This window comes from Cynocephalus volans, chromosome 4 (genome assembly GCF_027409185.1).
Source record: "Cynocephalus volans isolate mCynVol1 chromosome 4, mCynVol1.pri, whole genome shotgun sequence".
NCBI classification, from domain to species: domain Eukaryota; kingdom Metazoa; phylum Chordata; class Mammalia; order Dermoptera; family Cynocephalidae; genus Cynocephalus; species Cynocephalus volans.
In genome coordinates this window covers 111,066,593-111,092,697 of record NC_084463.1, presented here as the reverse complement: position 1 = coordinate 111,092,697, position 26,105 = coordinate 111,066,593, and the positions used below count along the sequence as shown (strand labels likewise).

At 37.0% G+C, this 26,105-nt stretch overlaps 1 protein-coding gene across 1 annotated transcript; it reads right to left on the bottom strand.

Annotated features, from left to right (window-relative positions):
• Window positions 1-288: 288 nt before the first annotated feature.
• On the bottom strand, window positions 289-25,506 carry CTR9 (CTR9 homolog, Paf1/RNA polymerase II complex component). Its single transcript, XM_063094159.1, has 25 exons — window positions 25,146-25,506; window positions 23,394-23,492; window positions 21,119-21,358; window positions 20,510-20,627; window positions 19,945-20,034; window positions 17,707-17,855; window positions 15,173-15,280; window positions 13,876-13,983; window positions 13,519-13,755; window positions 13,198-13,287; window positions 12,958-13,086; window positions 12,665-12,848; window positions 11,271-11,359; window positions 10,325-10,510; window positions 10,149-10,236; window positions 9,821-9,969; window positions 8,394-8,510; window positions 7,972-8,117; window positions 6,957-7,028; window positions 6,286-6,421; window positions 5,962-6,108; window positions 5,275-5,432; window positions 4,123-4,219; window positions 3,796-3,908; window positions 289-1,360 (listed from the first exon to the last, which is right to left on the bottom strand). The coding sequence occupies exons 1-25, from the start codon at window positions 25,188-25,190 to the stop codon at window positions 928-930; spliced, it is 3,528 nt and encodes a 1,175-aa protein (XP_062950229.1). The 5' UTR covers window positions 25,191-25,506; the 3' UTR covers window positions 289-927.
• Window positions 25,507-26,105: the final 599 nt, after the last annotated feature.

Below are 26,105 nucleotides of genomic sequence, written 5' to 3'. Positions count from 1 at the left end.
GGATATGTTGACTAACCTGATTTGATCATTACACATTGTATACATGTATCAAAATATCACACAATACCCCATAAGTATGTATAATTATTATGTGTCAATTAAACATTTAAAAAAAAAAAACAAAAAAGAACAAGAAAAACTCCTTGAATCTGCAAAGAATTATAAAAATATCAAAAAAACAACCTTTGGCCTAATGGAGTTTCTTCCAAATATTTGCATAATTTATTTATACTAAATTTTCATATACAAATGTATCAAGCAAAAGAGGACACAAAGTTACCCACAAAAGTTGGTAAAAGAATTTTATTATGTGGTTTAGGTAGGTCTTTGCATTCTACTAACAGAAAAGCATTTTTCCACACCTTACTCAACCTAACAAATTATATATTTGTGATTTTATCTACATGGTTGCAGTACTTGTTACACTATTGAAGAAAACCTTCCTTTCACATGTACTTTGGTGCAACTGTAGATACTTCTTCCTCCAGAAAATAAAAATATTCTCAATCTAAACTCAAAAGGAACAAAGACATTAACACCAAGTTTCTGCACCACTTGGTAGAAGATTGCAATAAAAATCAAAACAGTATGCTGCTTACTACAAAGAAGATGAGACATCTGCCACAGTTTCAGTCAAACCTTTGTAGGAATGATTTAGCATCTGGGTTATTTTTACTGTAGTTTTCACATACGATAGGTGGAATTGTACCACCATGGAGAATAGTCTCATTTGCACAAGAGATTCAAATACTGGACTCCAGCACAGGAAATGTCTCCTGGGGCTTAGTAATATACAAACAGATAGGAAAAAAAATTGCCTTAAGAAAAATTTCACAATTGTTTGACTAAACATCTGAAACGTTTTTATCACAGCTTTCATGTATTAAAAGTTTCCTCCAGAGATGAAGCTTATTTATGAAATGAAACCTAGTCGCTATCATCTGACCCACGTTCTGAGCCTCGATCTGAGGCCTCATTGTTGGATCCTTCTGGTTCTGATTCATTTCCAGAGCCTTGGGCAGAACCCTCATTATCAGATCCTCTCTCTGATTCGTGTTCTGATTCGGCACTTGGAGAAGCTGGACGGGAGTCATTCTCAGAACCTCCTGAGCGGCTTCTCCCTGACTGCACCGATTCATTGTCAGACTGTTCGGAACCTGAGGGCCTTCTCTTTCTGGATGGCTGGTCACTGTCTGAATCCTCATCTGACGGCTGTCTTCGGGGCCTCCGGGGACTGCCAGCCTCGCTGCCAGACTTGTTCTGGTTCTCATCGGAATCACTCTCTGATGAGGCACGTTTCTTCAGTCGCTCATCCTCGTCTGAGTCGCTGTTGCTGTTGCTGTTGCTGTTCCTGGGATGTCTGGCAAAAACAAGCACTGGTTAGACGCATTCATGATTCTGGCCAACTGAGGCCTTGACAAGAAGAAAATGTGCTTTTAAAAAATAAGCGCATTTAATGTTCTACTTCTTGACCTGGATGGTGGTTACACAGGTGTTCATCTGCAATATTTGTTTTGTGTACTATTCCACAAATGTGATATATTTCACAATAAAAAAGGGTTAAAAAGAAAAAAAAAATAAGGCGCTTTTGCTGTAAGTCAGAATACAAACAGGGAAGGATGACTCACTGGGGTTATATGAAGCACTTTTCATCAGAATGAAGCACTTCCTAATTCGTATATACAGTTATGAAAAGGAAGGGATACATTTGTTTATCTTTATAAACAAACTAAAAGCAACAAAGACGAAACCCAGGATCTAAACTGGTTGTTGAGATTTTGAAGAATTAACCCTCTCCCAAGGCTGGAAGAGTGCCCTATTACCACCTGTGCTAACACATACCTAAAGAAGAGTGAAGTCACTACAGAAATTGTCCTGGGATTTGCTATTGCACTAGGTCCATGACTAGACTTACTAGAGATAGGAAGTGGGGCTAAAAGGGTCCTTTGGATTATTTGCCTTTGCTCCTGAGTTCCCCTCTACTTGTCAGTTCCTACGTGAAAGGAAAAGGGAAGTGGTGCTCATGCTTAGAATGATGGTGGCACCCATGGAATCTTGGCTTCCTGGAGGCTCTGGAGGAAAGAACATTCCCTTAAACACTATGACAGCTGCTTTGGAGCAGACATACTTCACTGGCATATTCCTTAGTTTTGGTTTCCATGACAGATATTCCAAGAAAGGAATACTGAATCCTACAGGATTCAGTCGGAAAGATGAAGGAGGGGAAATATATTACTCTCTTCAGAAATGAAAACATCCCCGCAGACTAAAGAAAGGCTTTTTGTGTCTAAATCTGAAAGAAGAAACTAGGCACACATTATGTAACCCAGATCACTCTGAGAGAACATGAAGAACGGTGACTATGAAGAGGACACTGTATATGCATTCCATAGATATATTAAAGGCCAGTGGGTCCCCTGGGATCCAATTCACCTCATTCCACCTGGCCACATAAACAAACACATTTCACGATGGTCAGGACAAAGTTTAATGAGGGAAGTGGCTCAAATAAACTTGGCGTTGTCTCAGGTACAGGTTTGGCAGTAGCTCAGCCTCTCACACTTTCTGCCTAAACATTTGAAACCACACATTTCACTATATTAATCAGGCATGCTTCTAATCAGCGGACCAGGGCAACGATGTTGGGGCAAGGGCAAAACAGCACTTTAAGAAAAGCAATCCACGGTCAGCCAGTGTCTTCAGAGAAAAAGGGAACTGCAAATCTTCACAGATCATTCTCTACAGATCTCTACCCTATGAGGCCAGCCTTCCACAAGCACCATCAGCCCCCTCGACACGTTAAACTCTCTCTCTCCTCTAACCAACCAGAACCTCCTATTCCTCCTCTAAGACTCAACTCAAACACCTTCTCTTTCATGAAAAAATGACTTTTACAACTCCCACCACCACTCCAACTCCAGATTAGGTATGGTCCTTGGACAGCAATAAATGCAAAACTTATGTGGTAACACTTATCCCACTACAATGTGACTCTGGTTTATCTGTTATTCTCCTCTGCCCCTCTAAAGCAAAAACTTCTTAGGGAACTTATAGGTCTATGTCTTTCTTCTCTGTATCCCCAGCAATTAACACACTGTCTCAAAGAATGGATGTTCGAATGCTGTTGAATGAATGAATGAAATGGCCATGAAAGAACATGGGGTATAGTATTAAGAATCTTAGTTTAGGAATCCAAATGGGGGCAACTCAAGCTTGAGGCGCAGAGTTGAAGACAAATAAGTTCAAGTATTGCTTCACCAGGTATGCCATGATCTTAAGGATAGTACTGTATAAGCAGTCTAGGACAAGCCTTCTGCAGAGCAGGTAGAGTTGAATCACAACTGCCCAACAAGGGAGGAAACAGTCGAGAAATTTTCTACCTTCACATGACCAGGATCAGGCTACCCATAATACTTTTAGTCAGTCAACAGTGGGGCAGCAAAATGATACATTTCATTTACAAGGATGTCAACTAGGAAAGTTCAGCTAATAACCATGAAGAAATAAGACTTCAAAATTGGTTTTCTTCTTCCACAGAGAAACAAGTCATATGACAAAATGAGAGGGTCAGAACAAGATAGAAGATTTCTTCCAGTTAAAAGATTCCAAGAAGCTGGAGAGAAGACATTCTAGCACAGTGACCACTCCCAGTCATCTATTTCCTCCAATTTTCAAGAGTTTGTTTCCCCTCTATTAAAAAAAAAGTATATTTTCCCTAGTACAGACAGGCTGATTAACAATCACATATGGTTTACCCACATGATTAAAAAAATTTACCAAGGAAAAAAGTCCTACCCTTCATCAGCGATTTTAAGTTTATCCTCATCTGAAGAATCATCACTTGATGATATTATGGCTTTGGATTTTATTTTTCCCTTCATTGAAGGAGGCAGACGTTCTGGCTTGGGCTAAAGAAAGAATGTCAAACATAGTAGATTAGTTAAGACTTTTACATGAGGACATCTTGTTAAACAGAGTTTGCATTATAGTGATAACAATTAGCCACCAATAAACTTTGAAAACAGCACTGGTGTTTGAGGAAGCTGTAGGGAAAGAATGTGTTCTAGTGTACTGCAATCTTTTATGTCTACAAAGGTTAGAAAAACAGTACTATAAACTTACAGTCTTCTTCTTCTCTGCTCTTGGTGGACGGCGCTTTTTCGGTTTGGGGCCATTTTCTGTTTCATCATCATCAGATCCTTCTTCTCCCTTCGGAGGTCTAAAATAGTGAACACCAAGAGAGAGTTTGACAAGAGTCACTCAAGACTATTTCACCATCAATATATTATTCATTCTGAATATCCTTCTATATGGGTAATGTCCTTAACCATATTGTACATTCCTTAAGGGCAGAAGCCATAACTTACGCTTGCTGCATATGGCTCAGAAGCCTGCAAAAACCATGTATTTATGCAACATCTGCTGACTAATTGAGTCACTGTTGAGATCTCTCATTAATCTATGTTTGAATCTTACACTAAGTGACGTGATAGAGAATGTGAGAAAAGACCCAGGCTCCAGACCTTCTTTTCTCTCCTCTTCCTTCCTTCCCGAGTACTGATTCCAGGCCTGCTACTAATGTCCTCATCACAGCTTTAATTCCACAGGTCTGTTTGAAGGAATTCATCAGGTTCTTTCCTGAATATGATCAGCCAAGGGCTGGGAAGGACAGGTCTAGGTAAGATAGCTGAATGAAGGTTCCTGGACAGGGAAGCACTATGAATGAGGGAGGGAATGGTACAGCGTAGGGGCACCTCCATGTCAAAGATGGGCAGAGCACTCTTGATCTTAACAGCAGATGAGACTGGGTGATTTAAAAGGCACTTTCATACACATTCACATTCTAGGCATGGAGCAAAACCATGATACGGGATTGCTATTACCATTTTACAGAGAGGAAACTGAGGTTCAGTGACTTTTCCAAGATTGCATACACATAGTTAATGTGAACATAATCCAGTTCTTCTCATTCTAAAGAGCATACATTTTCCAATACTATAATTTTAAAGGCACACAAAAAGCAATTATGACTAACTTGTAGCTCTCAGAAGGAAGCTGTGGAGATGTATGGAAATTCCAAATACTCAGGGCATTTTGTAGTGGGGATTTATCTTAGGATAAAATAGGAAGTGGGGGCACAAAAGGCTTCACTGTTTGGGAAGATCAAGTGATTACCAGGCGTTCATAAATTCTAAACATAAAGAGATTCAAAAGGTGGAAAGTCTTTTGCCATTTTTATAAAGTTATTTAAAAACACATTAATGATGATACTACCTTCTCCTCTTTTTCTTCTTTCTCTCACCGCCCTCCTCCTCTTCGCCTTCTTGCTCACTACCGCTGCCCTTCCTTCTCTTCTTCTTTTTGGAAATAGGTAGGTCATCATCGGTGTCGTCATTGACAAATTCATCAAACTCTCCTCCCTTCTTAGAACGCTAAAATCCAAACAAGACTACAATCAGTTATTTCCTGGCTGGTGGAATGTGGCTGGAATACTAAGGTATAAAAAGATGCCATATTCTATCAGTCATCTGACAAATGAAGGATCTTTCACTAAGCCACGTAGAAGAGGTGCATGGCTAGGTCCATATTTTAAAGACTTTTAATTGGGATGAATGTCTCAATCAGTTAAAACACAGCAAAAATCATCAACAACTTAAGAAGTCACTACAAGGCAAAATGTATTTAGCTAACCTTGGAATGCATCTCTAAATATGAGAGTACTTCAAGAGTTCATATAAAAAAAGAATTAAATGTTAATACAAATCTTTCCATGAACTTTTTGAAGTACCCTCATATTGGATACCATTTAAATCACTGTCTGTGTTGGAACACTGTCTCTCAGCAAAGGAAGAAGTTGAAGCTAAGAACTAAGCACAGAGTGAACATAACCAATTATCTTCATTTCTAAAAGCCAAAAACCAGGGACTGATGTCGTTGGTGCTAGCAGGAGTCGCGTCTTACCCGTCCACCACCACCACCTCTTTTCTTCTCTTTTGTTGCTTCAGTCTCACCAGTAAACATAAGAATATTTTTGGTCTTCTCCACATACTGGGCCCGCTGTTCCAAAAGTTTCTTTTGCTCTTCCTTTTCTCTGAGACGTTTCTCTTCCTATGAGGAAAAACGATAGGAAAGGAAAAAAGAAAAAAAAAACTCATCAAAATGTTCTGATGCTGAAAAAATTTATGACTACTATCCCAGGCAGAAGACTTTTTCTTTTTAACATACAAAGTGTATGTATGCACAGAATTCTTTGATTCTACTATAACTGGAAAATACAATAGATACCTGTTCTTTAAGAAGTTTCTGCCTTAGTAGCTCCTTTTCTTGTTCTTGTTTGGCCCGCAATTCCCGTTCTTCTTCATCTTGTTTGCGTGCTCGGGCCACATGGTACTGGGCCTGGCTCAGTAAGTCAGAGCACTGCCTAGAACATTTCAGATTTAGAGAAACATGAATGCAGCTGACATACTTTGTTCAAAAACTCAGAGTATCTATTTTCCTTACACAAATTAAAAAATTTGAAGCATTAAAGACCATTAGCTGATACCTATGTGAAGTCTTAATTAGCAAAATTAACCTAGTCCATCATAAGCCAACATTGTCAACTATGCTAATATAAATGTCCCCCCAAAGCACAGCTAAAAAGATTTCCAACATTATTATCTTCACATATGACTCAAAGAGTCAAGAATTGTATCTTGACTCTTGGAGATATAGGTGATATTACTGAAATACAAAAGTACTTTTCCCTACAACCTAAGTACTTGTACTAAGTCAATTTTGCCAAATACCCTAAAAGGAAAAAGTTTTGGTACAGGTTAGGGAGTCCCTGAGAGAGTGTGAAAGACTGACCCCTGGAAGGCCAGGAATCCTTCCCTATTCACTACTATGTCACTCTCCTAGCCCACACCAATATCACTGCTTTACCCAAAATCACCTTTCATAAATAATAACATTACCTGGCTTCTGTAGCAGCAAGAGCCAAATCGAATCTCATTTTATCTCCCACTTTACTCAAGTAACTAAAGTATCTAAATGGAATGAGAAAATAAGATACTTTACTTTAAAAAAAGATTCTCATGAAATAAGGCCATTTAAATTTTTAAACTTCTACGAAAATAGTCTAAAAAAAGACTAACATATTGACTGATTTACATGAATTTATTTAATGCATAAAAGGCAATCACCTTAATAGGAAAACTATATATGCAACTCACTTAAAAAAAAAACTCTCATCAATAAGCCACTAGGTATGTTTAATAAAAGACATGTTTATCAATATAGATAAAGTTATATTTAATATTATCAGTAAATTCACCAATAACCAAAAATCAATTCAAGCAGTGAAGAGTCATTAAACATTAAATTTACTAAATGTGTCAGCATGGAGGTGAGGGGCACAGGCCATGAAAGCACTTACAATTTACCAGGCAAGGCAAGAAATATTAAGCAAGAATTCATACAAGGTTAGACGAAACCGAAACTTTAGGTATTAATTAATCACACAGTGAATTAACAAATAAATACAATAAGGTTAAATAAATTTGGGGCTGAGCTGAATAAACCCATTAAGCAGTATTTAAGAGGTAAGACCTTAATCCTAGCTCCATGAAAACCAACATCCCACGAAAACACACATTGGTGTAAAAAAAGTAAAACCAACATAAATGGAGTCTAAAAATTTCACATGTGTAATATGCTGAGTCATATTATTGTCAGATTAATGAAAAATCAAGGGCAAGCTTGCAAACCTAGCTAGCCAGTTAGTTCTAGTGGTTGAGCTACAGGATCCAAATCTGGCAGGATCCTGGCTACAGTTTGGCGCCACCTAGTGGCAGCTGTCTGCTTTGGCTTAAATATCACTGGAAGGATTCGAATAGTTATCTTTCGAGGGAAGTGATTTTTCGCACCTTTTGAGACAAATGGCTTTAAAGAAACAAAGCATTTCAAAGGTCATTTCTACAAAATCTTTACCTATGCGCAAGCTCCAGTTCTTTCACAGCATTGAGTACTTCCTTCAGATTACTTTTTTCATCTTTCAGGACAGAGGTAGCTAATCTTTGCAGGACCAAGGCCACATTAAACATAAGAACTGTATCACTGGGTGCCACATGTCTAGCCTGTAAATAAAACACAAAGCAAATATTTCATATGATGTAATGACATGAAAAGCATTTTAGTCAAACAGAATGTTAGGCTGTCAGGTTAGCTCAGTTGGTTAGAGCATGGTATTGATAACACCAAGGTCAAGGGTTCGGATCGTTTCCAGCCAGCCGCAAAAAAAAAAAAAAAAAAAAAAAGAACGTTAGTAGGTAAGTGAACACTCATTAAAAAGAACTAAAAAATACAGTGCAGCATAGAAATGGATGGGAATAATAGTGAGTTCTCCCTTTTACCTTCAGCAAGGTCTGTTTGCATTCCTGTAACTTGCCACACTTGAAGAGGGCCCGGGCCAAATAGAGCACAACTTCAGTGTTTTGGTGCTTATAGAACTTTCTGAGGCAGTTTTCATACTACAAAAAAAGAAAAAAGTTAATTAAAATACAACAGGGATTAAATTATATTTTCACTTTGTAGCAAAATTTCAAGCAGTTTTAAAGTTCTGTGAGAAAGTATTTTACTCCTTGAATGGTTAATTTCAGAGAATAATCTGGGAAATGATTTTGACATTCATCAGGACACATTTTCACAAAATACAAATCTGATCATTAGAAAAACTAGATACTCAAAAGCTTTTTCCATTTAAATTTGGACCAACACTGAAGTAAAGGGCAAACAGATCGGAAATCCTTTACATATCTTTAGCCAGACTATCTAGAATCTGCTTATTGACCACTTAACAGAGGTCATGCAACTGCCACCTTTGGGTTATACTCTCTAGCACTTTTGGTAAAACCAATACTATAACACCAGTGTTAATTTTGATATGAACATGGCAAGTTTTGTTTTTTCTTTTTTGGTCTTGTAATAAGTAAGACCTTTTTTATGGTTAAATAGTTTTTCCCTGAATATCTCTAGTAATTAATGTGCTTTTATAAAAGGCAACATTATCATTCTGCAGATCAGGAAGGCACACCTCAAAAAACACAACCTCTGAGGTTATCATATGCAATCTGGGTTCTGTGAGTACTTGTGACTAGTGCCTTTCCAATATTTTGAATACTAATAATGACCCACTTTTTTTTTTTTAGAAAAAAGGTAAACCACTTCCCAGAGTCTAGACTCCTCTTTTCTTCTATCTTTTGTAAGAAGCTTTTTCTTTCCACAGAGCCCAAGGGTCTGTTTACTTTTTGTTATAGATCCTGACTACAATTTTTATTTCAAGTTCAAGCACTCAACAAATATAATAATACAAAATTCTACAATCATGAAACCTTATCCCCATGGAGTTTTTCTTTTTCTAAAAAGTCATTTAACCTTTCTGAAACTCAGCTTAGTTTCAGAAACTGAACAAACGAATATTGAATCCTACTATTTACTAGGTACTTACTAATATGCTAGGCGTGTTAGTGCCAAGTACTTTTCGTACTGGATCCTCATAAAATTCTATGAGGTTAAGGTACAATTATCTCCATTTTATACATAAGGAAACTGTTTCAGAGAGGATGTCCTTTGCCCAAGGTGTGCAATTAGTGGTAGAACCAGGACTAATATCACTGGACACCAAATCCTGGTCTTAACCCTATATAATTATAAACCTCTGAATAGACAAGAGTATCACAAGAGATAACATGCAGCTCCATGACAGGGCCAGAATGGTTAAGGAAAACATCTGCTCAAGAATTAACATAATATAAAAATATTTCAAAAGATAAGACATTACCATCTGAACAGCGCTTATATACTGCTTTTGCTCCACATAGATGTGTGCTAAATTCAACCAAACATCGCTGATATCTGCTGTTGCTTCTCTTACTTGGGCAAAAACATCACGAGCTTCACGGAAATATCCTTTGTGGGCCAAAACAGCTCCTAAGGTTATAAAAAGGTTCATTTTTAAGAATTTTCTAATCGTAGCCAGAAAAACAACTAAAAGTCCTATTTTAAAACAACTACATTTATTACATTTGAAGAAAAATTCTGCTCTACAAACATTCCTCTGAAAGCATTCATTTTACAAATCATTATGGATATTCAGGTCTTATAATCACCTATGCCATTAGCAGCATACAGATTCTTTGCATCATTTCTGAGTACTTGTTTATAGATGGCCAGAGCACGATCTTGATGACGCTTTTCCTATTAAAAAAAACCAAATGCTATTAAAAAATTTTCAAGCCAAAAATGTAGAGAATCAGTTTTGTTTAAAAAGACAAAATAAGATTACCTTTTCCCGGTCTCGAGTGGGCTGATGCAAAGTTTGGAGCCACACGTTGCCAAGGGCTAGCATAGAATAAGTGTCACTTTGTGTGGACGGCTGTTTTAATATCCTCTCAAATTTCTTCTGGCCTGGACCCCATTCTTGTTTTGCCAAATGAAGATTACCAATCAAAGACCAAGCATCTGGATGATCCTGAAACACATACATGTAAAGAAGCAAAATCTATAATGCAGATTGAGAAAGATCAATCATTTTTCCACAACAGCTGATTACTAAAGAGGTTTACAAGCTACATTACAACAGTGGTTTTCAAACTGAGACTTCAGACCCATTAGCGAGTTGTAAAATCAATTTAGTGTATAGTTATCAGCATAAGAAATGCTATATAATGAAATAAAGTAAAAATATCGGTGTACTGTCCATTGGCAAGAGTAAATAACTATTTGTGAAACTTTTATTTCAGTTGTTTGTATACACACATATGTGTGTGTTCTAGGCTATGATGTGAAATCTATTTCTTATTGTGGGCCATAATCACAAAGTTAAGACAACCTCTATGGTTCCATTCAAAATACTAAGAAACTATGATTCTATAAATTTTTCTCATATGGTACTAAATCCCAAGTGAGGTAAACTAGAGAGGGTAAAAGACACATGAGCCAGGTCACATTTGTTGAAATGCAGGTGAAGGAATAGGATGGGGTAAGAGAAGAAGTAACAAGAAGAGATATATAAAAATATGATCCCTATTCATTACATGATTAGTAATCTTTAGCATTAGTACTCTTTAGCATCTTTAACATGCAAATAAAAAACAAACAAACAGGGAGATACCAAGGTTACTAGGTTACTGGAAACATTACAACCATTAAAAGAAAAAACTAATTTATGAGGGAGAAAAAGTGGAAAAAAAAATAATTATTTCTCAAACCTAAGAGTTAATGTTACCAACCTGATTAATCTGGAGAGCTTCCTTAAACCAATCTGAAGCTTCATAAAAGTTTCCTTTATCTCTGGCCATGGCTCCTAGGCGCAAATAGCCTGAAAACATACGTTTAAAAATTTTTTATGTCTAAAATGTTAGCTATAAAAAGCATAATTTTAAAGTCACACTTTTGAAACAATTATTTTTTGTTAATACATCTATACAAGGAACAGAAATGTCTCACAGGTTAAAAAAATGTCAAACATGAATTTAATAAGTTAAAGAGTGATTTTTTCACCATCAAGTCTTACTGTTTGAAATCTAAGATTTATCAGGGGTGACCTGTGGCTCACTTGGGAGAATGTGGTGCTGATAACACCAAGGCCACGGGGTCGGATTCCTATACAGGGATGGCCAGTTAGCTCACTTGGGACAGCGTGGTGCTGACAACACCAAGTCAAGGGTAAAGATCCCCTTACCGGTCATCTTTAAAAAAAAAAAAAAATCTAAGATTTATCTCTTCCACTCCATTTCCAAAGCCAGCCCCCTGGTCCAAGTCCTTATCTCAAGCTAAGTCATTTTAAAAGCTCAAGGGCTGGCTAGTTAGCTCAGTTGGTTAGAGTGTGCTGCTGGCAACACCAAGGTCAAGGGTTTGGGTCCCTATACCAGCCAGCAATCAAAATAAAAATAAAAATAAAACAAGAAAAAAGAAAATAAAAAGCTTGGAGCAGCTCTCTGTTTCTAGTTTCTTTCCAGCACACACCACTGTCAATTACTTTTTCATAAAAAACTGCTCATCATATGGCAAAACAGTGAAAGCATGGACTAGGGACTACTAATTAGAAAACTTAGTGTCAAACCGTGGTTCTTACACCTAAATAACAATAAAACACCACATAAACATAAGTTTTTTTCTCTAGAAAATGTCGTTCTTCTCAAGAAACCAAAAATGGCTCACTACTGCCTACCAAATCAATTCAATTCAGTCTGCCATTCAACTAAAATCTTAATTATTTTAAATCACTTTTGCATCCATAACAGCATGATAGACACCAAGTAAACAGCTCCCAATTTTACAATAGTCAAAACATCATGCTTTAGTTTCAGTAACAAAGGTAAACCCATTATCAAACATGCCAAGGAGTTATTAAATGTCATTAGCTGACCTACTGAAGATAGCCTGGTCATTACAATATGGTCCAACTGGTTTTAATTATTTCTTTTATTTTCCAGCATAAATATAAGCGAAGCTGCACCCCCTTTTTTTTAAGACCACAAATTTGTCTTGAAGAAAAGCGGACATAAGAATCTTTGAAAATTTTTACTATAAGTTCTAAGTAAGATTTCATTTAGGACTAAATTTTTGCTGCTATTATGAGAATTTAGGAATTTTATTACATAAAAAGGTTTAAAATCCTTACAGTCAACATAATTAGGATGTTCGCGTAAGATGTTTTTATATAGTTTTTCTGCTTCGTGGAATTCACACATTGCCTCATACAGCCTGGCTAAATTGTATGATGTTGTAACAGAAATGGCATTATAATAATGTTCATCATGCTCAGCTTCTGCCTTTGCACGATCCAATGATGCCAAAAAATATTTCTATGACAAAGAAAAGAAAATCATATTGTGAAAATTAGCTGATGCATCTAAAAAAGGTGTGCATTAAACTTGATCAAGTATAAAAGAAGTGAATTTTTTATTTTCCTACCTTTGCCTCCCCTAGATTTCCAAGTCTGAAATGGAGGGCACCCACATTATTCAGAATCTCTGGGGGGACATCAGCCTGTACTTTCTCCTGAAGGATTCGTGTTGCTGTTCCATAGGCTGAAAGGGCACCCTGCATTTTTAGGGTGGACAGAATAAGGTATAAGTGAAAATGAAAGAGAAACACTACATCAAGCTTACAAAGAACACATTATGAAGGAGATGAAAAGTATTACTAAAATACCTGTATATCAGTCTGTTCTAAGATTTGTGCCAGTTCAATCCAAGCTTCAACATCATCAGGATACTGTTCTGTGACTTTCTTTAAATGGCCCTGGGATAAAAGAGATCGTTAAGCTAAGGCCGTCCAATTATAGACCATGAAAATAAAAAAAAACCAGTGGCAATTTTAATCTGTTTAATAAGTCAACTGTTGTTATCTAAACTGGAACAAACTCAGCTAAAGAAACTGCTTCTATCATATTTCTACTTGAAATTACAAGAAATGAGGAATAGGACTCTCAGGACAGCAAACACAAAATAGATAAGATTTTTTTAAATGTACCTTGGCAATATCTCGTTTTTCTTGATCTTCTGAGGCAGCATAGAGAGAGCCAAGAATTTTCATAGTTTCATAGTTATTAGGGTAAGCTTTCAAAACTTTCTCAAAGCACTGAGATGCATTTTCTTTGTCACCACGATAAATATACATTTGTCCCAAACCAAAAAATGGTAGCACAAAAGAGGATGAAGCAAACTGTGTGGCTTGATAGTAGTACTGAAAAGCTTGGTCATAGTCCTCCTGAAAAATGAAAATAAAACAAGACCAACAATATGTACAAAAGTCTTAAAAAAGAGACTTGAAAAACTATAAATAAAGCAAGAGGATGAGATAATTAGAGAAGTTATAAAATTATCTTACCTGAACGTGGAATGATCTAGCCAGTTGATAGCAACTCTCTGCTTGCATCGCCTCTACTTCTGTATTATGGAATGCATGGAGAGCCAGGTGCTGGACTTTACTATAATCCTGAACAATGAAGAGCAGAACATCCAACTAAGTAAACTCCTAAGACTAGCTTGTGCAGCTCTTTTACCTTAAACAGTAACACTTTATTTACCTATAAGATACATTTCCATCTTCTCCCTAAATAGTTGCTTTTTGGTACTGTAACAGATACACTCTAAAGTTATAGGTTTTTGTAATCTTACCCTCTATCATAGGATTGTTGTGAAGATTATATAAGGAAATACATGGAATGTACTTTTAATGGTGCTTAGCATTTAATAAGCATTAAATGCAAACTAACAACAACAACATAGTAGCTATTATTAATAAGGATTGATTCAGTTTTGTGAACTTTTACCTAAATTGTTATTTAACTAGTTTAAAGCTCTTAGTTTAGTACCCAGTTTTGATGTGGCACATTAAACTTTCATGTTCATTGCAATAAAAACTTTGTCAATGAACTCTTGGATTTAGTATTTTAAGAAATCTAAAATACCATTGCTTCTACAGAATTAGCGGCAACTTTAAAAATACATCATAATCAACATGCAAAAATAAACAAACAAAAATGTCAATGACTCCTAGTTGCCTACATAAGTATATCCAAATTCTTATATTTCACAAGTGCCCCACTATCTGGATCCAATGTACTGGCTTTCATAAGGCCACCATATGTTATGTTTTTACTAAACCAAACTGCTAAGGCTTTTTCACAGATCTGTGCCTTTCCTTTTTCAATTACCTAGTAACCTCCTAAAAACCTACTTCAAGAGCTTTTCTGTCTTGGTGAAAACTCTCTTTAACCACTTGCCCACTTCCTCATTTTTCTGCCATAATTGGGTAGAGACCTTTATTTTTACATTTATATTTGTTTACACGTCTATGTTTTCTATGGAACTGAACTCCTTGAGTGCAGAAATCATGTCTTCCTCATCTCCACATCCCTATTGCAGTGTTGGGTACCATATATAACAAGTTGGGTCAGTAAATAACAAGTGAATGAATGTTGGGTCAGTAAATAACAAGTGAATGAATGAATGAATGAATGTACCCACCCTCAGATAATTAATACAAACTCGAATCTGGATGGGAAAAAAAAAACAAAACTCTGACATTTTCAAATTTCTATCCAAGTTAAAAAAATATAAAGTATCAACTGCAGTACAGAAAAAATGAAAATCAAGATTTAAAAACAAATGACTTCTCCTACCTTTTTAAAGAAAAAGTGATTTGCCAAGTGGTTCAATACCATAGGATTGCTAGGATCAATAGTATAGGCTCTGGAAAGAAGCTGGACGCCATTTTTGATGGAATCAGCCTAAAAGAAAACATTGCAACAAGGTGGAGTGAAAACATTACTTAATTAGCACTTTCCAAAGTTTTCTTTATACAGTCGTCCCTCATTATCCACAGGGGATTGGTTCCAGGACTCCTCAAGGATACCAAAATCTGAGGATGCTCAAGTCCCTAATATAAAATGGCAATATTTGCATATAAACTATGCACATCCTCCCATATACTTTATATCATCTCTAGATATGTATATTTAACACAATGCAAATGCCATGTAAATAGCTGTTATACTGCATTGTTTTTTAAATTAGTATTATTTTTTATTGTTGTATTATCTTTTATTTTTTTGAATATTTTCCATCCATGGTTGGTTGAATCTGCAGATATGGAGGGCCAACTATCATATTAGGAAATAATGTTATATAACCCTAATTTCAGACACTAAAATTTAGCTCTTATTTTAGTTAATCTTCACCAGGGATAAAACATTTCAAATAGTGAATTACCAAACTGTTAGAATTTAGTTTTATTAACAAAACTTAATTGTAGAATTATCCCCACTATAAAGAAGTTCCTGTCCTCTGATATTGGATGCATATAATAAATATATTTGATATCATAGTCTTAAATGATTTACTGCTGATCCCTACCTAGGGCAATAACAGAAAATATTCTAAAAACAACATTTTTCAACAGCTTTATTGAATTGTACACTTTAAGTGGGTTATTAGTATGTGTTATGTTGAGAGAGACAGACAGCAGCTTGTGACATTTCACCATTGTGACTAGAAGCCTCTGATGATTTTTAAATATCTATATTGCATTTGTAATTAAATCCGCCTTTTAGTCCTTAATATTGTTTTCTTTTTTTGTTTGTGTCACTTGTTTTCCTTTTCATTTTCTTGTTCAGTTCTTGAGATTTATCTACTTTATTAGTCCTCATCTTCCACCTTCCCCGCAAAGAGCCACCTTTGGTTTTGTAGGTCTTAGCTGTCTTCTTGATGTGGTAGACATTTGTGGATTCCCTAACAGCCGTTTTACCCCTCTTGTCCTGCTAACATAATTCAGATTTTGTACCCTGTGGAGATCTCCTGAGTTCAGGGAAGAAAGCTCCCTTCCCCTATTTCCCATCCCCAGGGGATGAATTATGATTGATCTAAATCAGTCAAGATAATCTATTCCTTTTTTCTGGAGATTGGCCAAAGGCAGTGGTTCTCAACTGGGAACAATGTCATTTTTGGTTATCACAACTGGCATTTAGTAGGTAGAGTCCGGGATGCTGCGAAACATCCTCAAACAAATAGGATAGTTCCCCACAACAAAGAATTTGTTTTTCAAGTAACTGGAGAATTGATATATTTTATATATTCTTAATATGATATTTTATAAGAAAATGAATAAAAAGAACTCTAATATACAAAATTTTGAGCAAAAAATTGCCATTTGCAAAAAAATATACATAGCCTATAGTTACATACACACAGTTTAAAACATGCATAACAATACCATATATTGCTTAGGGGTACATACATATATAAAGTATAAAAAAATGCAAGAAATAATGAACACTATATTAAGAATAGCGGTTACCTCTGAAGTGGAGAAGGGTTGAAATCAGGCAAGACAAGGGGGATTTAACAAAGAGAAGTATTGGTTATGTTTGGTGTTTTAGAAAGTCCCACAACAAAGAATTATCCAACCCAAAATGTCAAAAGTGCTGAGGCTGAGAAATCCTCGTAACCCTGTTGTGGACAATTATACATAAGAAGAAGCATGCTGGGGAGCTTCCTTTTCAATATAAGATAGAACTTCCCTTAAGAGAAAGACTTTTATCCTTTCCCTTTTCTCCCTCCTTAACAGACTGATGTAATAATGAGATGTCTGGAGATGTAGCAGCCACCTTATGACTATGAGGTAACAGACATGATGAAGAAAGGCCACACATTAAAGAAGGAAGGACAGAAATATATAAAATCCTGGGTTTGATGACACTGAGGGGCCAATTCTGAGACCTTAGACATCTGGTTTAGTAAACAATGAAAACCCCTATGTTTAAGGTACTAAGTACGTTTTTTGTTACTTGGAATTGAAAGCATTCCAAACTTATATACAAGTCTACAATTCCTTAAGATTCTGAAATCTAAAAAGCTTTAAAAAAAAAAAAGTTTTTTTAAAAACTTGGAGCTAACTCATTTGGTGGCAACACTTTTCCTGAATTATAAGGCTATACTATCAGTTTAACAGTCACTCATCTTGCCACAGAATATAAGTTTGCTTTTTGGGTGGTGCCCAAATAACTGGGGTGTTATATATTATGTAGCACAGGCACCATATTACCTTCCTACAATCTGAAATCTTGATTTCTGAGACATATCTGGTCCCAAGAGTTTTAGATAAGGAACTGTGGCTGACTAATCAGTCAGGAACAGGACAATTTTTACAATCACATACTTCTTTATTGTTGAGTTCTAGAACAGCCAGTCCAACCAATGCTCCCACACATTTGGAATTGAGTTCGAGGGCTCTGCTGAATGCCAGACGGGCTTTCTCTAGTTTGTTAAGTTTCACAAAGCAATGGCCCATTCCTAAACGAACTTCCGCTGAAAAAAATAAAATCAAGCCATTCAATCTGTGAAACTAGGGCATTTTTAGGGTTCGATTCAATTACAAAAATGCTTAAACATTCTCTATTTATGAATTGCAAAATCCCCCAAATTAACCTTAGTATAACTACACTATAATATCTTTTGGCCTACCACAAGCTTGGTTTCACTGGAGGTTAGACTCTAACACTCTCCACCCTCTCCCCTATCATGGACACTTTTCTCATCATAGAATAAAACACCTATAATACTGGTATATGTCTTGTCTTCCAATACCCCTGCTACACTGTACCTTCGATTTCTAATTTTTGAAGAGAAATTTTTGAACAGAGGACAAAAAGTTCCATCAAGACCTTAAATACTGTGCTTATGATATGCACATACTGTCTTCCCTTCAGAGCTATGCTTATACATGCTGCCTCATTTCAAGGCCATGCCAAAATACAAACATTCCTATCTAAGGCCAACTTTTCCACTGGTTAGTAGATCCCCTCTCCATCTATTCAAGGACACTGCTCCAGCAACCTTCCCTTATTTTTCCTGCATCATAAAATATTTCCTCTCTACTGAATCATTCTCAACTACATACAAACTTTCTCCCATCTTATAAAAATCCTCTCTTGATTCTATCTCCCTTTCTAGTTGCTAACCCTGTTCTTTCTTGACAGCAAAACTTGCAAAATCTAGCTACACTTGCTGCCTCCGATTCCTTTTCTTCCATTTTCTCTTGAATCGTCTACAATGAGGCTCTCATCCCCACCATTCCAGTAAAACTGCTTTTATCAAGGTCACTAATGATTTACATGCTGCTAAATCCAGTGGTCAATTTTCTTTCCCTCTTTTACATGGCCTAACAACAGAATTTCACACTGTTCGTCAGCCTCTCCTTCTGGAAACATTTTATTTGGCTTCAAGGACAATGCACTTATCTAGTTTTCCTCCTATACCTCTGACTTCTCCTTCTCAAGCTCCTTTGCTGATTCTTCATTTTCCTCACCTCTAAATGTCAGAGTGCTCTAGGGCTCCATCCCTGGACCTCTTTTCTATGTACACTCATTGGCCTAGAGACTTCATGCATTCTCACGACTTTACACAACATCTATACGCTCATGACTCCCAAATTAATTACTTAGGCCCAGACCTCTTTCCTGAACTCCATCTCTTCTGACCTCTTTACTTGTATGTCTAAAAGGCATTTCAAACTTTTCATATCTAAAACTAGTTTCTCTTGAACTATTTTCCAAATGTAGTAAAATGTAACTCCACTCTTCCAATTGCTTATGCAAAGGATTTATCTTTGACTCTTCCTCTCTTTGTATCACATACCACATCTACTCTATCAGCTCTTCCTTCAAAATATATTTGGAATCTGACCGTTTGTACCACCTCCACTATTACCAACCTAGTGTGAGCCACGATCATCTCTGACCTGCATGACTGCACTAGCATTCTTCCTGGTCTCCCTACATCTGTCCTTGCCTCTTACCCCCACAACCTACTCTACTCTCAACCCGGAAGCTCAAATGATCTTTTTAAATATAAGTCAGATCATGTTACTCCTCTACCCAACGCTCTCCAATGACTTCTTACTTCCGTCAGAGTAAAAGCTGAAGTCCTTATAATAATCTATGATGCCCTACATGATTAGTCCCAGGTTATATCTTTGACCCCTTTTCTTATTACTTTTCTCCCTCACTCTCTCTCCCTCTCCATTCCAGATATATCAGTCTCCTCACTGTTCCTCAAACTTGCAAGGCACACTCTCCTCAGGACCACTGTACCACCTATGCTCTCTCTCACTCCCTCTCTCTCTCTCTGGGAATAATCTCCCATATATCTGCATGGCCATGCATTTTCTAAATGAATGACATTTTGAGAAGAAAAAACAGAATAGGGCAAAAAGATTATAATGATCTACTATTCAGCTTTTGAATCAAACATAACCCTTACAAAAAAAAATTCTCGATTCTGTCATTTCAATAATCCAACATCTTTTCGCAAGTAACTTCATAATCAACTGTCAAATCCTCAATATTTTAAGTTGGGTCATACACAGCTTAGACCTAAAATAAAGTTATTCTCTTACCTGGACATCCTGGGTTAGTACGCAATGCCTTCTTATAGTAAGCAAGAGCTCCTCTGTAATCCTTTTTGTTGAATGAAATGCAAGCTTTACCTATAAAGTGATTTGAAAAATAAACACTTACTATTTGATTAAAGAACATAAGTCTTCTATGCTTTACACTAACTCACCTAAATTAAATAGTTTTCTCAATTAGAAATACCTGAAAATACTGAACATTTCAGATTAAAAACTTGTTTTCCATAAGGGTAGGTATATTATTTATGCCTAAAGATAGGACGTCCTGTTTTTATGTTAAATGTTACAGAGTAATAATTGAAACAGCTTGGAGTTGTCTAAGTAGAGATCGTTTATTGACTCTTTGGAAATGAATAAATTATTCTTAACTGGTATATATTTTATTTCTGCAATTTCAACAATAATGTTGTAGACAGTTTCATTTTTAACAATATAAAGCTATTCTTCTTTGCTGTCCAGCTCAGTCATTAAGGAGATATTACAAAGAGATATATCCTAGGCATATGCTGAAAAGAATAGATCCCTAAGATGGTTGTCAAAGATCACTTACCGAGAAGGGCTGGAATATTATTTGGAGACTGGTTGAGTACAAAATGAAACTGTGCATCAGCCTGATCCATTTTGTCACCTTCAAGTAGGCAGAAGCAGGCTCTCCCCAACAAATGGTTCTGTAAAGTATCATCTTAGATTTTACTAAAGACTAACCATGATTTATAATGAAAAGTATAACACTAAGATGAAAACCATATGGAAGGAGGTAATTCTTCTATCAACTGTAATGTGCTTAAACTACCAATACGCAATTCTTAATTACAAAATGAGAAATTATCCTGAAATGCAAGCCTTCTGTGTCAGTAACAATGACAAAAAGGAAAGTTCAAACTCCTTAAAATACACTTGAAATTCACCTAGAGATGTTAGAATGACTGACTCAACATGTGGGTAAGTTTTACATACTAAATTTGCTCATATTACATCAATAGTATAAGGACCAAAGAATTCCAGTTTTAATGAGGAAACCTCCTTCTTTTTGACTATATCAATCACATAATTTTAAGAAAAATTCTTTCAAAAAAAATCTGCTGCCTATCACACACATTTTGCTTTCATTTGGTATTTTTTCCCCTTTCAAAAATTAAAGAAATCTGACTTACTTTACCTGATCATACATAATAATTTTGTCAGCCATTGTATACAACAAGGTTGCCTGTGTAATGAGATCCTTCTTATTGTCCTTATTCTTTTCTTTCCGAGCCTGTTGTACATAATAAGCTGCCAGTGTATCCAAGCAAGTCATCTGGTCTTTTTCATGGTCTCTATAGTCCAAATTGCCATCTATACGTGCTGCTTCCAACAACTTTACAAACTCTTCTGTTTTTCCTTGCTTGTAGTATTCCAGCTATAAGATAAAGGATCAAATTAGAATCACTAAAACATACGTCCATATAAAAAGTTGTACACAAATGTTTACAGCAGCTTTATTTGTAATAGCAAAAACTGGAAACAATCCAAATGTTGATTAACAGGTGAACAGATAAACAAGCTGTAGTATATCTGTACAATGGATACTACTCCGCAATAAAAAGAAATTAAGTATCAATACATGCTACGACATGGAATAAATCTCAAAGTAATTATGCTGAGTGAAAGAAGCCAGACCCCGCCTCAAAAAGTACCTATTGTGCAATTCCGTTTATATAAAAATCTAGAAAATTCAAACCAATCTACAGTAACAAAATGCAGATTAGTGGTTGCCTGGCACTGGGGGTAGGGTTGAGGGTGGGGAGGAATGGTATGGAGGAAAAACTTTTGGGGATGATGGGTATACTCATTAATCTTGATTGTGGTGATGGTTTTGCAGGTGCATACATATGACAAAACTTACCAAATGGTATACTTCAAATATATGCAGTTTATTATAGATCAATTAGACTTTGACAGGGCTATTAAAAGAAATTGGTATCACTAAAAATGTTTCCAATCTGCTTCTTATCTAGCAATAGTTGATTTCAAACTAAAATTTTCAAGCAAGCAGATCCTGATAGAAAAAGCAATAATGGAAGGTATAAAGAATTCTAAACAGAAAATTTGGGTTCTTATTCTAGATCTACAAAAATTATCTGTGACTTTGGGCCTACTGAATAACTTCCCTGGGCATTGTTTCTTTTGTAAATAATAAAATGAATATCCGTCATTTGTTAACCACCTACTATGGATCACATATCATGCCAGGGATGGAACTTCACATACATTTTCTCTAATCTGTACAACCTATGAAGTAGGTACTAACATTCCCATATTTTAGATGTGAAAACAGGCTCAGAATTTATATCATTTGTTTAAGGTCACAAAACTAGTTAGCAGATAAGCTGAGACTTGAACAAAGGCTCCTCTAACACCAAAGTCTACACTCTTTTCCCTAAAACAACATATACCCCACAATGTTTCATCAGTTTACCACAGGTGCCATGCTAATCCCCCAACATTCTAATTTTCATGCTATTAAATTAAGTGTTGTTAAAGAAGGCATATTTACTTTAAAAAACAACAACAACAATCCTAAGTTCCCTTCTGGTTTTAAAAAATGTGTGACAAGAATTAATGGCTTGGTCTCCACAGAACAGGAAAACTTGGCACTTCAAGTCAAGAAGGCACTGCTTGTCACTGAAAGTACTTCTCTGTAAATCCACATCCAAAAAGAGGAAACTCTTAGAGTAGGCTTGAGCATGGACAGAAGCCCAATTCCAGACCTAATTCTCTGACCCTTCAAGACAATAAGGAGCCTCCTACGTATCTTTACATGAAAGCAACCTGTAGCACACCTGCTTAGGAATAATGATTACAGTATTTCCACTACCTATTCCCATATAAAGGAAACACTCATCATTATGCAGCTGGTGGTAAGGGATGGAATATATAGAATTTTAGGCTTTCATTCTGGATTTTCCTGAAAACCTCCAGTAACATTACTATTATGGAGGGGACCAAACAGGACAAAAAACATAAGCCTGAGATAAACTTCACCCAAAAGGGCTTTTGTGGGTTAGCCTATAACCCAATCACATTCTAGAGTATTTTACAGGAATTGTTTTACGTTATGGGAAATGTTTACATTCTAGCCCCTTGTTTTTTTCCTCAGCTAAGCCAGTCATTATTGAATAATCACTGAATAATCAATACTCAATACACAGTACTATTTTGGTTCAATGAATTTTGCCTTTACCAACATATACTAATTTACCAGTAGAGTAGCACATCATTTAAGAAACTGGTCTTATTGTTCCACAAATGATAACACAATTAACTTCCATACACATGATATAATTAATTTACTTATCATGAACCCAAGCTGGCTATTACTATATCTGAAAACAGAAACCACATATTTTCCCAGTCAACAAATAATAAAAAAAATTTGCTACATAAATACTGACCGCCAAAGCAATCCATATGTGCAGTTGTGTGTGTTCCTGTTTCAGAATACTGATAACTTCATCTCCCTCCGGTAACTGATCGAAGTCAAGTTCAATGACCTAAAACACAAAATGTAGGTTTTAACTCTTATTTCTTTTTTAAATTCACATTTCTCCACTGACTGCTGCTTTTCTTGAATATATATCAATATGGATATATGTAGGGTATGTGTTCACTTTCAACAGGGTTGAGCTAATACAGTCATCTCTTGGTATCCATGAGATGTTTCCAGGACCCCCACCCTCACCACGATACCAAAATCCAAGGATGCTCAAGTCCCTTATATAAGATGGCATAGTATTTGTATGTAACCTATGCACATCCTCCCATATACTTCATTTTATTTTTATTTTTTATTTTTTTGGCATCTGGCCAGTTTGGGAATCCAAACCCTTGACCTTGGTGAACACCATGCTCTAACCAACTGAGCTAACCAGGCAGCCCCTCCCATATATTTTAAATCATCTCTAGATTACTTATAATACCTAATACAATGTAAAGGTTATGTAAATTAGTTGCTATATTGTATTTTTTTATTTGTATTGCTTTTTATTGGGTTTTTTTCCCCTGAATATTTTTTACCTGCAGTTGGCTGAATCCACAGATGTGGAACCCACAGATACTGAGGACCAACTGTACATGTTAATGTTTAAGGAACACATGACAAATAGATTATATTATAATATTAAAGTAAAAAGCATAGAGAAGCAAACAAATCACTAGTTGTCCCCAAATCACTAGAACTATAAAATGCTACAAATGCTTTGCTAACTCAAAATAACAAAATATACTGCTTAACACAGAATCAACATAAAGTGCAGATAAGCACCCTAGAGACTCTGATGCCACAGATCTGACACCTTGAGAAGCACGAACCTAGAGGCCATGCAAAGTTGAATGCCACTGCACACATTAATCACGGCGGCAGCATTTGTGTGTCGGAGACACTCTTGAATGTGGGCACAAAAAATAATAATAGGAAAATGTTCTGCAATTAGATGAGATAACAGTTACACAACTTTGCCAATATTCTAAAAACCATTGGATTTTATGGTAAGTGAATTATATCTCAATATTATTTCTCAAACAAAAATAAAGGTATGAAATAAAGAAGACGACTGAACATCAAAACTAAGAGCTTTACTCAGACAAGCCATAGACCACCCATGACTGAGGCATCGGTAAGAGGTGGTTGATTGTATCCGCACACAGCAGCGGCTAAATCTTGGGCTCCCTATGTCGCTGATGGAGCCTTGTGAGGTAAACGCAGCGCACCACGACAGACTCACAGTTTCTGTATTTCCAGGGAAAGATACCGAGTTTGAGCAGCAGACAGACCACGGTGACATGAGCGCCCACCTCTGTAACCTGAGGTGCTTTACAGTCGGTCGGGCACTCTCACACCTCTGCGTCCGTGAATTAGGAAAAGAGCAGAGTACCGACAAAAACAGGTTGATGGGGAACTTTCAAGAACTCCTTCTTGGAGTGGCCCCGAGGCTGCCGGGACGCGGTGTCCTCAGCCTGGGAGGGCGCAGGGGCTGGGGAAGGAGGTGATCGGAGGTTTGATCTGGGATTTCCATCTGGGCTCTTCGGGACGAGGGTGCTCCCGCTTCGGAAACGAAGTCGAGCGAAGTCGAAGGGGGCTGAGCGGGTGGGGAGAGATCTTTCGTCCAAGTTCACAGCCCCCACCCTCCTCCATACCCGACACTTACCTCGTCAGTGTCCCGGAGGGGAATCTCGATGGAGCCCCGCGACATGATGAGATCCGAAGGCAAGCGGGCGTCTCGCTCCGCCGCTCCGCAGCCGGCCGTCCTCGCTTCTCGCTTGTCCAAAGCTTAGCGACGGCTCGGACTCTGGTCGTGACTGCCGCCCCGCGGCGCAGCCGGATCTCCGGCGTCTCCTTCTCGTCAGCCGCTCAAACAACGAGCAGCGGACGGCGTCCGACCACTTCCGGAGGCCCCGCCCCCTGTCCCGGAAGCACTCCCGCGGGAGGGCCGTTTTCGACGTGAGCTCAGCCTGTGCCTCTGGTCTTCTCTTACTTTGGGATGACAAGTCCGAGGCTTTCGATGGCGTGTCGCCTGTAGGTGATTCGAGAGCCTAAAGGACCTCCGGGGCTTGCCACTTCGGAGTCTGAGCCCAGCGCTGGCGCGGGTCCGAGTAAACGCTCCGAAGGCGTGGCCATCCGTCCTGCGGTGGGCGGGGCCTCTGACTGACTGGATCTTTGTAGGATGGGCCTGGCCAATCTTGTTTTCTTCTCAAGATTGTTGCGGTTAATTCTTTCTTTCCACAATCCAATCATTAGTTCATCGTTCAGCAACTGTTCTGTGCGCTATACCGGTGATGCCTTTGTGTCCAGTTTAAATAGAAACGTTAAAGTGAATTCTGTAATCATTGTAATCATTCATGTATTTTATCTTTTCTTTTTAGTTCTTTGAAGCATATGAGGATCTGCTATATTTGTGATTTTAATAAAATTGTGGAAGAATTTTTTTTGGAAGAATTTGATTAAACCTCTAATCAGTGTTTTGATAAATTATAGAGTCTAAGTAAAGAAGCTTTAATTAGTGATTACACTAAATTATAGAAGAATATGATTAAATTAGTTTGTGATCAGTGTTTTTATTAAACTAGAGAAGAGTCTGATTAAATAAATTGGTAAATAGTGTCAGTTT

What these genes read in the sequence shown, in the direction of transcription:
- CTR9 (XM_063094159.1), bottom strand. Translation starts at nt 25,190, where the DNA reads ATGTCGCGGGGCTCCATCGAGATTCCCCTCCGGGACACTGACGAG. An exon ending in ATATAAGCGCTGTTCAGATG is followed by an intron (nt 8,511 to 9,820) that starts GTAATGTCTTAT and finishes CTTTTTTTGTAG; the next exon opens with TATGAAAACTGCCTCAGAAA. An exon ending in AAGAAGAAAAAGAGGAGAAG is followed by an intron (nt 4,220 to 5,274) that starts GTAGTATCATCA and finishes TCACTATTTTAG; the next exon opens with ACCTCCGAAGGGAGAAGAAG.